Source organism: Euwallacea fornicatus, chromosome 4 (genome assembly GCF_040115645.1).
Source record: "Euwallacea fornicatus isolate EFF26 chromosome 4, ASM4011564v1, whole genome shotgun sequence".
In the NCBI taxonomy this organism is placed as follows: domain Eukaryota; kingdom Metazoa; phylum Arthropoda; class Insecta; order Coleoptera; family Curculionidae; genus Euwallacea; species Euwallacea fornicatus.
In genome coordinates this window covers 3,068,991-3,085,305 of record NC_089544.1, presented here as the reverse complement: position 1 = coordinate 3,085,305, position 16,315 = coordinate 3,068,991, and the positions used below count along the sequence as shown (strand labels likewise).

At 37.5% G+C, this 16,315-nt stretch overlaps 1 protein-coding gene across 3 annotated transcripts in view; it reads right to left on the bottom strand.

Annotated features, from left to right (window-relative positions):
* wge (winged eye) overlaps positions 1-16,315 on the bottom strand; it is a 64,107-nt gene that overhangs the window by 28,938 nt on the left and 18,854 nt on the right. For 2 of the 3 annotated variants that reach the window (XM_066281370.1, XM_066281372.1), the window contains exons 2-3: positions 5,626-5,759; positions 947-1,093 (exon numbers count right to left, since the gene is read on the bottom strand). In XM_066281370.1, coding sequence (XP_066137467.1) covers positions 947-1,093; positions 5,626-5,725 — 247 coding nt within the window. In that variant the 5' untranslated portion in view covers positions 5,726-5,759. Of the gene's footprint in view, positions 1-946; positions 1,094-5,625; positions 5,760-6,292; positions 6,310-16,315 lie in introns of those variants that run through there. The other variant, XM_066281371.1, reaches the window with a different exon arrangement.

The following is a 16,315-nucleotide window of genomic DNA, read 5'->3' as shown; positions in this document are numbered from 1 at the left end:
TTTCAGAACTGAGCTGGAATTAGATTATTTATAAGGTAAAACAAAGAACAAAGAAATGACAAGTAGCTTTCTGATTTATAAAAAATCTAACGTAGTAAGGCACCGGAAAAGCCTGGAATTTTGCAAATATTTGCAGGAAATGTTCCCCCATCGGAAAAGATAATTAACCAGTTGACAATTTTCTTCAACGTGGTCTCGTTGGATAAAGAATTTCATTCTCTTTCTGGTTATTTAACGACACTGGAAAGTTAGTGCTCTACCTGCAATTTCTGCATTAATTTCGTTTATCCTGCGAAATGAAGGAATTAAGGTGAGTGGTCATTTATAATGAACAAACCTGCGCATACACAAAAAAATAGTTGGAACAAAGACTTATGCACTAATTAGATTCATGAGAATTAGACCTGAATGAAAAGGAGACGAAAATGAGTAAAATATGAACTTTGGAATCAGAATGAACATAAAATGCTGAATTGCTCAATCTAATACAATGGAACAATTTTCTTGTGATCTAACCAAAATAACCGCGAAATGTGGCCCCAAATATTTTAATTAATAACAGAACGCAGTTCCAGAAACTATAATTTACGACAATTTATTTCATTTTTTTCCAATTTCTATTTTGATTACACCCTCACATGCGACGTTGTGCGTCAACCTGTTATTTGCCGCAGCGGCTCGGAATTTCTATAATAGAACCGTAACGCAAAGGCCGTATTTATGACGTATTCATTACAACTATGACAATCAATTTTGAAGGACGCACGCAACTCCCACACGTCCAACTTTCCGAAAAAATAATAAACATTATGAAATACCGCTCATCTCGAACTTTGATCTATCCGAAGAGGCCCAAACCTAAAGTCACGGTTACGTAAGCACATCGCGATTTCACGCTCAACCTCCCGGCTGATCGGATTAAATCAAACTCGAAGAAAATTCTTACCTTTGTGAGCGGCATGAAAGGTGTTCCCTGATGATTGCTGTATGTGGCCGGAAGCGAAACGTCCGATTGTGCTCGCGTGCGAGTAAAGCGCACTTCCAAAGGTCGGTCCTCCGGGGAAGAGTGAGTAAACTCCATATTTGCTTAGACCTGAAACAGAAATGCCTTCAGAATAACAACAGACAATGCGGGGCCTAAAATTGGGAGAAATAGTTTCATAACATTTTTCTCCATTTTAGTCGAACTGAATGTTTTTATTAGACTTTCCTATTAGATGGGCAAATTTGGTGTCCCATAAAAACCATACCCAAATAGCTTTGCACAACTCTTTACTCGATTTGTAAAACTGGCGTTACGTCGATCCCCGAGAACTTATCACTGGAAATTTTCTTTTTTTTTTTCAAAAATTGCCCCAGAAACTCGGCATATTCCTAAAAAAATTTGGCCCTTGCCGAATTTCTAAGCGTATTCCTATCTCGCGTTTGACCATTGTCGCTGTACTTTACTTGTACAAGGAAAACATCTGCACTCCGTGGCGGGCCGAGATTCCTAATAAGTTGAAACGAGATATACGATAGACCCCCTCTTCTATTTTTCTGAAGAGAAATATCGGAAGCTTCGAAAATATCAGTCAACAGTCGAGAATTGATTGATTTGGTGCGACAATAGACTCCGAAATCCAAACTGGGGTCACTAGTGCTTTTTCACGGGCTGCAAATATGAATTTAGTTCCGCACTACTGTACGAAATTGATGACGTAAAATCTCGGCTTTCCTAGCACGTTTCGATTATTTCAATTTGCAATTTATAAACAAAATTGCAATTTTCGGCGCAATTTTGAGTTTTTCTGCACCAAAGTCTTGTGGCCACCATTTTGCCTTACTCACCTTATATGGATTATCGAACGAGTGCAGAGGATTGCCACGTTGAACGTTAAAGAATGTGGAATGTAAAAGAATGAGGATGCGACGATATGTACGAATGTGACCGTACATGAAAATTTTTATGGATATGAAACATATATGGCAGAGGAAATAATGAGAGTGTATTTTACTAAATCAAATTTCCGGTGAAAAATGTTCGCAAAAATAAAAAAAAATGCAAACGTACAAAATACAACGCCTGTTAATTTACATTAACAAACACAACTTTGGTACTATAACAGGTCTTGTTTATAGACGGATATATAATTGTTTTCAAATGAGATGGTGAGAGTGTTGCTAGTGATAGGTCAACCGTGTAATTAACTTATTTGTCTGTTCTATCGTATCGGTTGGGGCAAAAAGTGAATTTCTTGAGGCAGGGAAAATGGAACAAGGTACCATGGCGGGTCAAATTCAATTTTTAATAAATATTTCGTCATACCTTAATGGGATATTGCACGGTAAAGTTTCCTGCAATGATTCGACATAATGATTTAGATATCAGGTGGGTCATTGATGAGGTACAAACACGAGCGTATAGATAGAATTCAGATAATGATATAATATGTAAAAGAAAATGCTGTTTTGGTAAAAATAACCTTAAAGTAGCATAAAGCTAGGTTTTTAATTAGCGTTTTGTTTTAAGGAAACTTTTGCCGTGAAAAACGTAAAGGATAATTATTAAAAAAGCACCTCGAGTAGACGCCATACTATCAAAGGTGTGCCTTGGACAAATCAATTTAATTTCGTTGCGAAATATACTGCGTGACATAGAAGAGAGAACACCCCGTAAAATAGTTTTATTTAAATAATATTTTGTATGCAGGCGTGTATATAATAACACAAAAAACGATTACATTTTCAATCGTATTTATCAATGTATTTACGAGTTGTCAGGAATTATTTAATTTTCTTTAACTATAAAAATTGCGATAAAATATCAACAATGACTCGAAAATATTATTTATTGATGTATAGTGTGCTTAGAAAGTGTTTTTAGATTAATCAAATATGCTTAAACGCAGAATGCAGCGAAACTTTCATCAATTGAGCGAGTTTGAGAGAGATCAAATAGTCGGTCTGCGAGAGGCTGGTCGGTCATTTAGGGAAATTGCCACTAGATTGAATCGTAGTGTAAACACTATAGTAAGATGTTATGAATGATTCCAAGAAGATCAAACAGGCAGGAGAGGTACTGGACAATCCCGCAGAACTACATAACGCCAAGATGGCCGCCTTGGAATTATGACCCTAAGAGATAGGTGCGTCTCGTCGAAGACGTTGGCGGATCAGTGGCTTGCTGAATATGGAAGGCCCATTGAAAATCGAATCATTTATCGCCGGATGAGAAGTATTGGGCCGATTTGCTACCGTTCCCATCTTGTGTTACCCCATCTTTAAGTCATCGTCAAAATCGATTGCAATTGGGCAGAGAACGGATACATTGGAATCTGGAATGGGATAATATCGTATTTTAAGACGGATCCAGATTCTGTTTGGATATGCATGATGATTGGGTAAGAGTAAGAAGAAGGAATGTTCAGTTTCCAATATCGAGGCATGTCCAAGAGACTGTTGGGGAATGATTCGGGATGCTATTGCATGTGGTAGCGGGTAACCTTTACTTTTCGTTAGAGGTAGTATGACAGCCCAACGGCACATCCAAGAAGTCCTGGAATTTCATATCGTGTCTTATGTGGAAACTCTTGTTGCACGACCACATGTGACCAAAGAGACTATGTACTTCTTTTAACAAAATGCAGTAATTTGCTACCTTGGCCAGCTCGATCTCCAGACCTGTCACCGGTTGAACATGTATGGGATATTGCAGTTAGAAGGTCGCATAATTTTCCCCATAATCCACAAGCCTTAGCGGCGCTATGTCATGCTGTTCAGTTAGCCTGGAATGATATTTCTTAAGGACATCTCAATCATTTTAATAGATCCACGCCTAGACATGTACAGGAATGTATAAGACACCGCGGAGCACCGACAAATTATTCATTTCTCTTTTGGTTTTTAACAATTTAATTTGTTCGATTTTTTTATGAAGTGTTTGTTTTAGCGTATCAAACATGGACACCAATAATTATTTAAATAAAACCATTTTTACGGGGAGTTCTCTTTTTTATATCACGCAGTATATTTGATGATAAGCTTACGGTTCGCCGCCCCTTGAGTGGCTTTTTCAAATTAAAATCAATTTTCGCAGAAACACTAGTGAATTTCTACAGGAAATTGTAGTAGTAAACAAAGCTCGAACTGAACCAATCAGTGAGCCCATCGAATAAAAGCGCTGATCAATATTTTCTACGAGTCTGCACATGCGCTTGAACTGGTACTTTTCTTGTGCCGACATACTTCCTTAAATCCATAGATGACTGACTCTTCCAATTTTGAACGAGGCCCTTGTAAGCGTAGTCTCAAATGGCCTTTCAGTCAGATCGACACATCTGTCGCTAGTGAACATATACCTTATTTACCCGCTTTTGTGTAGAACGGAAGATTATCAATTAACCTGTCTCTACATTTCCATCATTCTGGTTGATTTGAATTGCTCACTCGTCACCACACAATGATGAGCGGAATGAAAACGAGACACATTAGGCCGTTTTTCACATCTACGTAGTTCACTAATAACAAGTTGATGTCGTGCTCTTACGTTATATTATACTGAATATTTACTGAAAGCAAACAAGTCTTTAATTAGCCAATAACGAATACAAAGACCATTGGTGTCCATTGTAAGTCTTCATTAAATTTCAATGCGGGTACCTTCAGTTCGTAATTGTTTTACCGCAGCGCTTTTCCCTGAAGTGCTGTTACGGGAAAAGCACTCATAACTTGATTTCAAGTTAAGTTTGGCAGACAACTCTTAAATATTTTAAGCTTTGAACTGCGATCTGATATGAAAAGAACTGCGATCTTCGTTACTCTATGATAATAATAACGTACTTGAAACTTGACTGCTTGCTAGAAGTTCCTCTAACAAATATTTACTTTCCTATTAACCATATGGTGTATCCATGGCAGTGTACTTTAGTTGGTAAAGAGGCATGCCCTAGATTGACTAGACACCATTTGAACATTATGAATGGGGCTGCTCTTTCAAATATTGAGTTTACAAATTAAACATTTTATATGCATAAAAACAGTCCCTGCTCCGTAGACAGGCATTTCATTCAAAGAGCGTACTGTTACAGATAATGAGATTAATTAAGAAGAGCGTTTAGGAAATATAGAAATGATTAATTAAGTTATTATGCGATGCTGTAACAAGGTGCAAAAACTTTGATGATCTTTTTACGTCCGGGTAGGAAATTTTATTGCCATTTGTGTTGTTTTTTGAAAATTTTTCACACTGAAATTAAGCTCGAATATACAGGATCTATCAAATGATTGCGTTCGGTAGATCCGGTACATTCTTCGTTGAATAAAATCATCTCTCATTCCACTAACCCACAGCTAACTTTCTGGCATTTATTATAAACCTTTTAAAACTTAATGAGTTTTTTCAAAAGTAATAATAATTAAATAATAAACATTGGGTGCATGCCAAAACGATTGGAAGTGGGGTTGGGAACACCCGGGGCTAAAATTAAATCCTTTAATTATTTATTGAATGTTATTAATTCGGATTAGAGTATACAGGAGGTATTTAAATGAAGCCAGAGCTATTCGCTATGTTCACTGCGAAATAAAGTAAAAATTAAAAGTTTATAGTTATGATTTACATAGTTTTACTAATTCTAAGCTTACCGTCAGTTGAAAAACTTGCTGCAGTTGGTGCTGGTGCCGGGGCCAGGGGCCAGAGTCCCCTCTGAGGAGCCCCCCCCGGCCCAGCGGGGCTGCCGAGCATTGCGGAGGGCCAGAACGAAGATGAAGGTTGCAATCTGGAAAAAATTAACCATCTATATATCAATATTTCCCACTTTTAGGCCAATTAATGGCAAATGACGTAACGAACGATAACCCATAACGTATAGTGTGTATAAATATGATCCAAGTCGCGCGTAACACCATTACGTAACAGTGTTGCGTAATAAGATTGGTATAACCATGGCAGGCGTGCGAAACAGGGTGCTCCAACAGAGCACAAAGATAAATATGAAAGTTGTAGAAGGCAGCGCTGCCCACAACTTAAAATTAAACTAGAACATGCAGGGTGTTTCAATAAAGTGTGGCACTCCTAAACTATGTGTTTTCTTCGAAATAATGGGGCAACCCCAACATTATTAGCCATTTGTAGTTTATCCTCGATTCAGTGCAATTCTTATGAAGCAACTCCCACACCTATCTTTAACGATGATTGAAAATTTGACGAAAGTCAAATTGCGATGGAAACATGCTAAATTTCTGAGGATTTAACTGAATAAAATAAGGTCGGCTTACAACGCTTAGTATTATTAAAAAAAAGCAAAGATACCTTATTACGTAATAAGTTAAATATACTTTTAGTGCGTTCTCCCTGCACCGAACAATCACCAAGCCAAACCAAAAGGAAACAACCGACTATTGAAAAAGAAATAACATCACGTTCGAGTCTTTAAAAGAAAATGTGTTTCGCACGTTTACCACATACAGCCCCATACTGGGGCACCTTGAAGAAGTCCCGCCTACTGGCAGTCACTGCTGAGTGCAGAAATGTATGAATAAAATGTCGTGGATAGGTGATTCACAGGAGTTTCCTGTATTTTAAAGAAAAATCAGAAAATGTGATTGACCTTCGGCAAGGGACTATTAAGGATCATCGTTTTTCCAACCTGTAGGAACGTTGGTAGGAACGTATTTCCAAAATCACCGTAAAGCCTCTGCATTAAATATAAACGAAGAATATTTAGGAAGCACCCTGTAGATGATAAAATATTCTTCTGTGTCTACCACAATTAAATGGCAAATAATTTACCACCCCAGAGTACACAGAGAATGAATATAAAGTCAAGCACACCAACCGTCGGATCATGTCCGAGACATCTAAGCCTTCTAATTTATCATTGGTTTTTGCTCACATGCAAATTTATTATTATTAGTTTTTGGTTGGACACGTACTGAATGATACTACAGAGCAGTTCGTTCCCTTTATAATAACCTAAAGGAATCGCTAAATTGAATTTTAACAACCAATGGCACAACAACCACCACCAGTGGAGCTTTTAATTTTCATTGTACAATATATAATTAAAACGTCAATTAAAACCCTTTTATAGACGTGGAACGGGCTGTGCAGTGCCATATTCATTTAACGGACCCAATCGACTGCGATAATTTCCCTATAAAGAAATAACCACAGTTGACAAAACATATTTTTCTTTGAGGATTTCTTGACGCGTAATGCAACTAAAAGTAAAAACTGTAGTAATTCATATTTTAATTATGCCGTAAAGACCAGTTCTTCAATGTCCAGTTAGCAGCGACACCTGTCAGTTACCAACTAATCGGCAGATGAAGTGTTTTTCAAACGAAGTTAAAGCCGAACCGACAACGGCTGAAGTCGCGACAGCTATCTGAAATCGCTCCTCCAAAGTTATGCTCGGAAGTGCATAAGGGCTAAATTCTTAATGTGCACTCAACTTCAATTGCAAATAAGGCCGACCTGCTGGTCACACGATGACCTTATATGGGCACTAGTTCAACTTTAAAATTGATATCACCTTAATAATTTTATACGAAAGTTCCAGTTGCTGTTGGTAGAATTATCAGCCGGATTTTTAACTTTTAGAGCGAGGAAACTTTAGCGTTCTGAAACATCAGTTTAAGAAATCTGCAAAAGAGCTGGAACAACTCTTGAATAAAATAAAGATTTGCCTGTGGCACTCAAAATTTAAAAGTTCGAGAGGGTTTTTGGTGTCCGCAGAACATCAGTTCGCTCCATGTGAGGTATTCATTTCAGCAGCCATCGCGCTTTGTTATCAAAGAGGATAAATAACTATGTTACTCTTAATTAAATTTTTAAAGACCTATTGTCCATCAGGACAGTCGCGTTTTCACCATTCTGAAGAGTTGTTTCACATCGTTTTCGCAGAGACCATTAATAACAATAGGATTAGTCCTCCCTTCATACCCCTCACCCACTGTCCCTCATTTCTCTCTCAGAAGAAAGTGCGACGTTACTATGTCGATGAACAAGCAGCGGAAGCTCAAGATTATTCAGAACGGTCGACCGGTCGATAAATTTGTTAACACACTTCTGAATATAAGGTCTGCTTTAAGCCACTTATCATCGAATTAACATAGAAATTACCCGGACGACTATATAATTTTCGAAATAGGCCTCATTATAACGGTTTTGTCATAAATTATAAGGCCATCCTACTACACCGCCAATGAATTACACATACAGAGGACTAGCTTTGGGCTTATCTACTGAGGGTCATAGATATTTTTCGGCACAGGCAAAATCGGTAAAAAGACCTGGCGAATAATTTTAAGGTATTTCGTAATGGTCATGACATTCGTTGGTATTTTCAAAATACACAAATCCATCATACACACAATTTCAATCAAATATACACAGCTCTATAACGCGATATTATGGCAAGCAATTCAATGATAGATTATGCCTTAACTCCGGTAATGTTTACCTTGTTCGGAGCTGTTCAACGTCAACGATAAGAAAATGATAGAGTGTTACAAATATTGGAATCGGATCTATCAATCTTTGTTATCACATGCCTTTATGGAATATACCCACGTGTAACGTTAAAAAAAAATCCAAGTGGATTGGACAAGTAGTTCTCGAGCAACTATTCTGAAAGGATGGGCTACCCTTAATATTCTTTTAGGAAAGTAGCAGAATCGAAATTAGGGGTTGTTAGGGCAGTAGTAATCGCGAGGTCCAACAATACAATATTAATGTTGTATTGTTTAAATCAATATTACTGCAATATTCAACCTTATTAATCGTCCTTAATAGTCAACCTTTGAAGGACCGTTGATATTATCAGCCGGTCAACTATTGTAGCATTGATTTTTTGCTATTTGCTCACGTTGGCGCTCACGGAAAATGTTACGGCGTCAACAATGCTAAATGAACGTAACAACACTTGACCGAATCGTCCGTTAAGCCAACAAAAATCCTTGTCGATCTAAATTCTCGATCCAATCGAACAAACCAGGAATAATCGAAAGTTAGCAAATCATAGTTTTTTTTTTTTTTTAAATTTTGAAGAAGATATTTTTGTCACAAAAAGCTCGCCGAAGAAGCCTAAAGTATTCTCAAGTTTTCGTCTTTTTAAAACGGGTTCGCGAATTTCGAAAAGGTGGAACTGCACTACCCATTTGGATATTTTATGGATCGATTTAAAAGGTCGGAAACTGCTTTAATTCTTCTTTAGCTCACTCAGAGTTTGCCGAACTCATGAACGTCTTCCCCATGCCTGCATAGGAGATTAAGAATATCAGACATCCATTATAATACCCCATCTGACATAATCCAGGATTTATCGAAAATCTATAGCCCTTCTCAGCCCAGTGCAGGTTCGTAAAAAAACGTCAGGAATGCTTCGTGTAGATTTTACGAAAAAATCTCCATTGAGCACATTTTGCGAGTGACTAAAATCTGTATCGAACTCCTTTTACATGTCTCAGAAACATGTGGCGTTTGTGAGTAATCCCGGAGATGCAATAGACAGGTCAGGTCGGAAACAAGAAAACGTCCATGTTTAGAACGTTTTCTAACATTGCCAAAAATCCCATGGACTTCCTTCTCAGGTCAAAAACTTCATGATCTGTTCCAGTTCAGATTTGTCAAAAATGATTGTTTTTTGCACTTGCGCTGTGGAAAAACATGATAATCTGGATGTACTGGACCTACTTTGACTACCTCTGTTGTGCGGCCTATGCTCTCCTACATGCAATTACTCGGAGTTTAAACTATGAAGTCAATATTACGAAACACTAACTTGTCTCAGGGGTACAATATTTCTTTGAAAAACGACATAATAAAATTGATTTAATATGACTATTAAGAAAGTATAAGCATTCATATTTTCTTAGATGTACCACACTTGAGAAATGAAAAATTTTTTGTGAAGATATGTCCAGTTTTAATGTCCCAGCGTAAATGTTGCTAAACGTAAAATTAAAAATTAACAGAGGTAACGAACTTCTATAAATTAATATACTACTGCTAATACTTGGTTAATCCTCCTTCGTTATCGATGATTCTCTGTATGTGTCTAGGCATTGATTCTACCACCTTTCTCGTATCTTTCGGGGACAATGGTGCTCTTTAAGCCTGGGAAATTTTAGCTTTTAGTTCATTTTTCCTTAGATATTGGATTATTGTGCACTTAATTTTTTAATATCAACCACAATGTTTCAATTACGTTTCAATTTGGTAACTGTTCTGACATTCAAATCACATTTGAACGGTTACAAAGCAACCAACAATGAACTCGGTATGACGTATGTTTGGGGTCGTATCGTGGCAAAAACGATAGTTATTGGTAAGTCTTAATTTTTGCGCATTTGGTACAACATATCTTGATATATCCATGCACTTGGATCAAGAATACCTTGATAAAATTCAAATTTGCTATTCCTGACACCACATACACCTCCCACATCAGGTCGCCTCCACTGGGCTTCAAAATATCCTTCAAAATTTTCAAGTTTAGCTCTTTGTTAGGATTTCTTCCTACTGGCATTTTTCCATCCGACTTACGTAAATTGATTTTTATTTCATCAGTAAACATTCCATATTCAAATGTTTAAATCTTTACTAATGTGCTCTCCGGCGTACGCGAATCGTGCCCTTCTAGTTCCATGGCTAATAAACGATTTATTTTCTGGCAGTTCAACCGTGTATCTCGTTTCTTCTTGAAATGCGTCGAATTGTTTCCGGGTTCCATCTTTTTCTTAATTGTCTCTCCATCTCTACACAAAATTTGAGACTTTTTTTAGAATTATTGGTTATTTCTCCTACAATCCACCGGCGTTCGCGTTCCGTAAATATTTTATTTGCCCCCGAGACTTATTCGCGATTCTATTTTCATTGCGGCTACGCTCAATGGTGCGCTGAACAGTTGATGGACATCTATTTACCATTTTAACTATGTCCTTTTTGGCCGTATCCATCTCTGCAGTGGATCAGAATTAAGATTCTTTCACTTAGCGTTGTTTCGCAACGACCCATTCTTATACAGGGTGTTGTATCGCCAGACCGGCCATAGAAAAATCCCATGTTAATATCAATAACATCTAATGTTGTCTTTCCCGTTCGTTTAAGAGCAAAATTGCGTTAAGCTTTTTTTGGTTTTTTCTTAACTGCATCATCTGAATCGCACGTTATATTCAATAAACATTTACTGTCACTTAAGAGCGGCACGCCTGAGTAAAATATTAACTTATACGCTTTCGGAACTCTCATATTAATTTAATTGCAGGGCAATACTGTTTTTTTTTTTCAAAATGAATATTGCGCCACTAAGGCCAGTTGGTTTTTCCAATGCGGACTGCATCGTTTAAGCTGTGATCCACTGTAGATCGTATACAAAAATTGAAACGCAAAATTCTTTTTATGGTTGATCAACGCATTCACACCTAATGCAACAAGTTCAAGTTCCTAATAGAATTCTTCTCGCCTATTTAACAGAGCATCGCCGAGTAATCAAACGGGATCTTCTATACGCCCTATACAAATCGCTACTGGCAATTTCGAACTTGCTACTCTCTTATGCATTAAACACGCTAAAATAAGTTCTAATTCAACTCCCTTTATCAAGCACGGAACGGAGCTACCTCTAAGGCAAAGTCCACCAAGCCCTTGGCCCTTCAGTTGGGCCCTCATATTACCATATTATAATCGTATATTAGAGGACGTTTGTAATGCAGAGATACTCTGGCACATTTCACAGAGCAGTTTTCGACGTGCAGCAGTAAATTTGGCACGATGTTAAGACACTGCTGGTTTTAAATTTAAGCTACCGATAAAAAATAAATAAAACTGGAAATCCGACTCTCCAAAAAAGAACAGAAATCATATTTCCTTTATCTCCAAGGAATTTATCAGGTTACCGTAGAAAAGTTAATCTTGTTCGTTTTATGAATGCGAATGGGGAATCCAGGATTACAAGGAATTTTTATTACGCAGTAAGTAGAAGGCTGGATAAAGTCATATCGGTTACAGCAGAATCTTTATTTTAGTTTCTCCAGCCATGTTTGCTTTCGTTTTCTAAAATAAAGTTATGCAAATTGGGGGAATCCAACTCATATTGAATTTGACTTTATGCAGCAGATTTTCGCAAGGGCTGCGAACGAAACAAAAATCAAAGAAAATACTTCAAATACTGAATTTCGATGATTGCGCACCAGGTACAACTCTTGGCGGACCTGAGGAAGTCGGAGAAGACGTGAGATAAAAATGAGTTTAATGTAATTAATGACTTCAAACTGCCAACAATGGCTCACAGCCAAAGGGATGTACATGAAGTGGACGAACATTTGCCTTTAAAATGACACATCTCCCTTTGTTTAGCAATAAACTTGCTGGAATCGTACAGCTCCTACGTCAACAAAAATGAAACTGGACCATCAGTTCCTCAGCTCTCTCTGTCTCTCTCCCTCTCCCCCCTCTCTCTCCCTCGCTCCTTCTCTCTGTCTCTCTCTCTTGACTATACAGCATGTCCCAAGTATTTTTAGAAAAATGCGTGTTAAGAATAATTTTGCTTGCAAGGTCCCTCGAAGCAAAACTTAATCTAGTATAGGCTACTTTGCTAGGATTCCGATCACGAAATTACAATCAATAGGAGCAATCAGCGTGTATGTCGCCGATTACATGATCAATCTATCATGGCTCAAGGCAACCATCTGCCGATTCCGCCCAGAAAGATGAACACATCTGACGGGCTATATCGAGATTCGAAATAAAACTAAGGACAGTCTGTACAGAACGGCTTAAAGCAGACCGATCGATCGTGCTCTGTGGGAACGTTACATCGCACTTTAAAGCCGGAGGTGGATAAGCTGTCGGACCCGACGAGTAGGTATTGCCACGCGTTCGTAAATTCGGAAATATTTAGCCTCGACCAGTCTGAACATGCATAAAGTATTTTCATAATTCCAATTATTACTGTGATTTTGTTGGTCATTTTGTAGAAGTGGTATTTTCGAACATTTACGCGACCCCCGAGGGAGCTAAAGTCGATTGCCCTTTTCTCGCTATTACACGGAGGATCGAAGCTTCCGTTCAATACAAGTGTCACTCCAGCTAACGGCTCAAATTCAGACCGCGACGATGGATGCCAAAATCAACATCACATATTATACAGTGGTGGAAAAAAGTATGGAATATTTTTCAAATTCTCATTCACTGTTTTTGGAAATAGTTAAAATATCTAAATTACACAAAATATATCTTAGCTTATGTGGGTCAAGTATATGCCGTTCCTGATATAGCTGTTATCAATGTTTCATTTTCTTAATCTATTATAGTTTTTCGCTTGGAAAAAAGTATGGGACATTTTGTTGTTCGTGATTTAGTTGCCTTCAATTCAATTCTGGTCTCAACAGGTCGCTATAATTTAAGTGTATTAGAATACGATTATGGCTAAACACGTTTATTTTTCAATTAACTTTAGACAAAAAGTAGTTGATCTTTATCAAAGCGGTTGAACTCAATGTGAGGTGGCAAAAAATTTAATTATTACCCAGAATTCCGTGCGTAAGATTTTAAATAAATTTCGCAAACAGGATGGTGTTCAAAACTGTAGTAAGTCAGGACGTTCTAAAAAAAACTGCACTCCAAATAGACAAAGCCATTAGACGAATCTCTCTCAAACATTCCCGAAAGACATTAAGACAAATCTGAAATGAAATCACTATGGAATTTAATCTTGAACTTACTAGTAGAACTGTAAGAAATCGTTTAATGACTTTAATAACTTTATGGTACAGTCGCTGTTAAAAACATCTGTTCTTGAAGAAGAATAGGATGGCCCATCTAAAATTTGCAAAGTCTCAATTGTAATGGACTGCGGAAATTGGAATAACCTCGTTTGGAGTGACGAGAATAAATTTAACTTGTTTGGTTTTCATTGTACAGTTTATGTGAGACTACCAGTCGGAGGAAGGTTCAATATTAAATACCAAATTCCTCATGTGAAACACGGTGGAGGAAGTAGAATGGTCTGGAGATGTTTTTCTCGATGCAAGACTGGACCGGTGGTTCCAATAAATGGAAAAATGAATCGTTACCGATGTCGGAAAATCTTGCAGAATAATGTGTTAACATTTGTTGAAGAAGAGATGTCGCATTCTTGGATCTTTCAACAGGATACCGATCCGAAGCACACATCAAAAATTGTAAAGGACTGGTTTTTGACGAAAAATATGACAGTACTTGAGTGGTCCTCCCAACCTCCTGATCTCAATCCTATTGAGCTTTTGTGGGAAATATTAGATCCACTAATTAGACTTAAAACAAATAAAAATAAAACAAAATTTCTTCAAACTATCCAGGAAGAGTGGCAAAAAAATCCCATGGATACTTCACAAGCCCTTGTCGATTCTACGCCTAGGAGATGACAAGCCGTTATAGAGGCCAAAAGCTTTGCCATAAAATATTGAATTACCATAAGTCCTTAATATTTTTTTATGAAGATGAAATAATATTCCGTACTTTTTTCTAGGAAAATTTGTTTTCGTCATTAAAAAATTTATAATAATTATCCATTTAGAAAAGTATTTGTTGTTAATGGATTACCTAATCATAAAATAAATGTCTGTCATATTTTATTTAAATTAAGCACGTATTTAACCTTAATTATTTGTAAGAGATAAAATATTCCATACTTCTTTCGGCCACTGTATGTACATAGGCAAAGACATGCCTCCCTCCCCCCTGCCCCCCTTGGGTCACTGACGATTGTGGGAGCGTCAGAAGGAGGGGGTCGCTGCACGTGTCAAAACATGTTCCATAGGGGCTGTCACAGAAGGGGCCGACTCACGATGTTGGAAGGACTTGTAATCATAAAGTCACGATCACAAATCCATATTCATCGAGCGAAACAGTCAGACGGTTTTAGCACAACGTAGGAATTGAAGTGATACAATTGATGTGTTACGAAACAACGAGAGCGATATGGTGCACATATCTCGCTTGCCAATTTACAGACTTTAAACGGCGTTAAATTTCCCTAAAGAATAGCTCAAATTAATCTCCTAGATGCGCTCTATGACCCTACATAAACGGATTTGCAAAACTTCTATTGGCTTCTTAGATATAAGGTCATATTAGTAGAAATTTTTTACGAATTTGAAGTTGGTGAAAAATTACGGTTTCCAAAAATGCTTTGCCAAGGTTCCAGAACTTCAATTGAGGTACCCGTGATCGATTCAAGCCTCATTTAACTTTATTAAGACGTAAAGCGATTGCCTTAAATATAGTTCCAACTGAAACACTGCCGACTTGTGACGGTACATAATTTTTTTATTCACTGACACACCCTTAATAAAATTCTAGTACAAAAAATAAGTTAAAAATAGAATGTTAATGTCGTTTCGTTTTTCTGTGTTTTATGGCCGATTTAATTATAAAATTGACCTTTCAGGATACACCTCAACGCGCGAGACTTGATTAGAAACAACAATTAAGTAATTGAGCATGATTTTTCGGTACTCTTAGTTACGACTCTCTAAATTCCAAGTATGCTAAACGGTTCTACCACTACCTGAATTCGGAGAACCCAAAACTACAATTTTTCTCCCAGCACTTCAATCAGCCTCAACTCCAAGATTCTCCTTATTATGTTCTGTTAATAACAAAGGGCTGAGAGGAGGCACTTGCTGAGATCTAAGGAGCATGAGTCGCAATTTTTCATTGTGTACCTTTAGCCACGGCACCAAACTGTTTTATTAATGGTCCGGCTTCACTATTTCGTCATTAAAAAGCTTTCAAGGTGCGGTTTATGTTCGAATTGTTTTTCAAAGTCAATGAAACATCGATCCCATCAAAAAATGCGTTGGCAATATCAATTGCCAAGAAGTGGGTGAATTGTTGAAATTATAAAAATAATGTTAAGAACAGATTTCGGTACGTGTTTCTACCATATTTACCTGCAGGTGACCACAGCGCCCTCTACGGTTCAGTTGTTAGGAAGTTTGCGGTGTTTTGGATATCTACAGGGCATTTTAAATGCCACCCTCACCAATGGGATTTCGGAAACTAGAGAACATACCGACAAGTTTAAAATGGGGACAAAATTGCATGGTTTGGTGCCTGACCGAAAGCCATTTTCAAAATTTGATCTTTCCGGGTGGTTTCGAAGGTAGCTGAAGAAAACTAAAAATTGGAAATTTCGTTATTTTTTTTAGCGTTATTTCACAAGAAAGGCCAAAACTACGAGCACATTTTCATTGCCACTTTTTTTCCGCTACGCGCTAACGCTTTCATCAGTTGTGCCATAAGACGTTTTGTCTTTCAACTACCATCATCAACTCCATTTTTTGT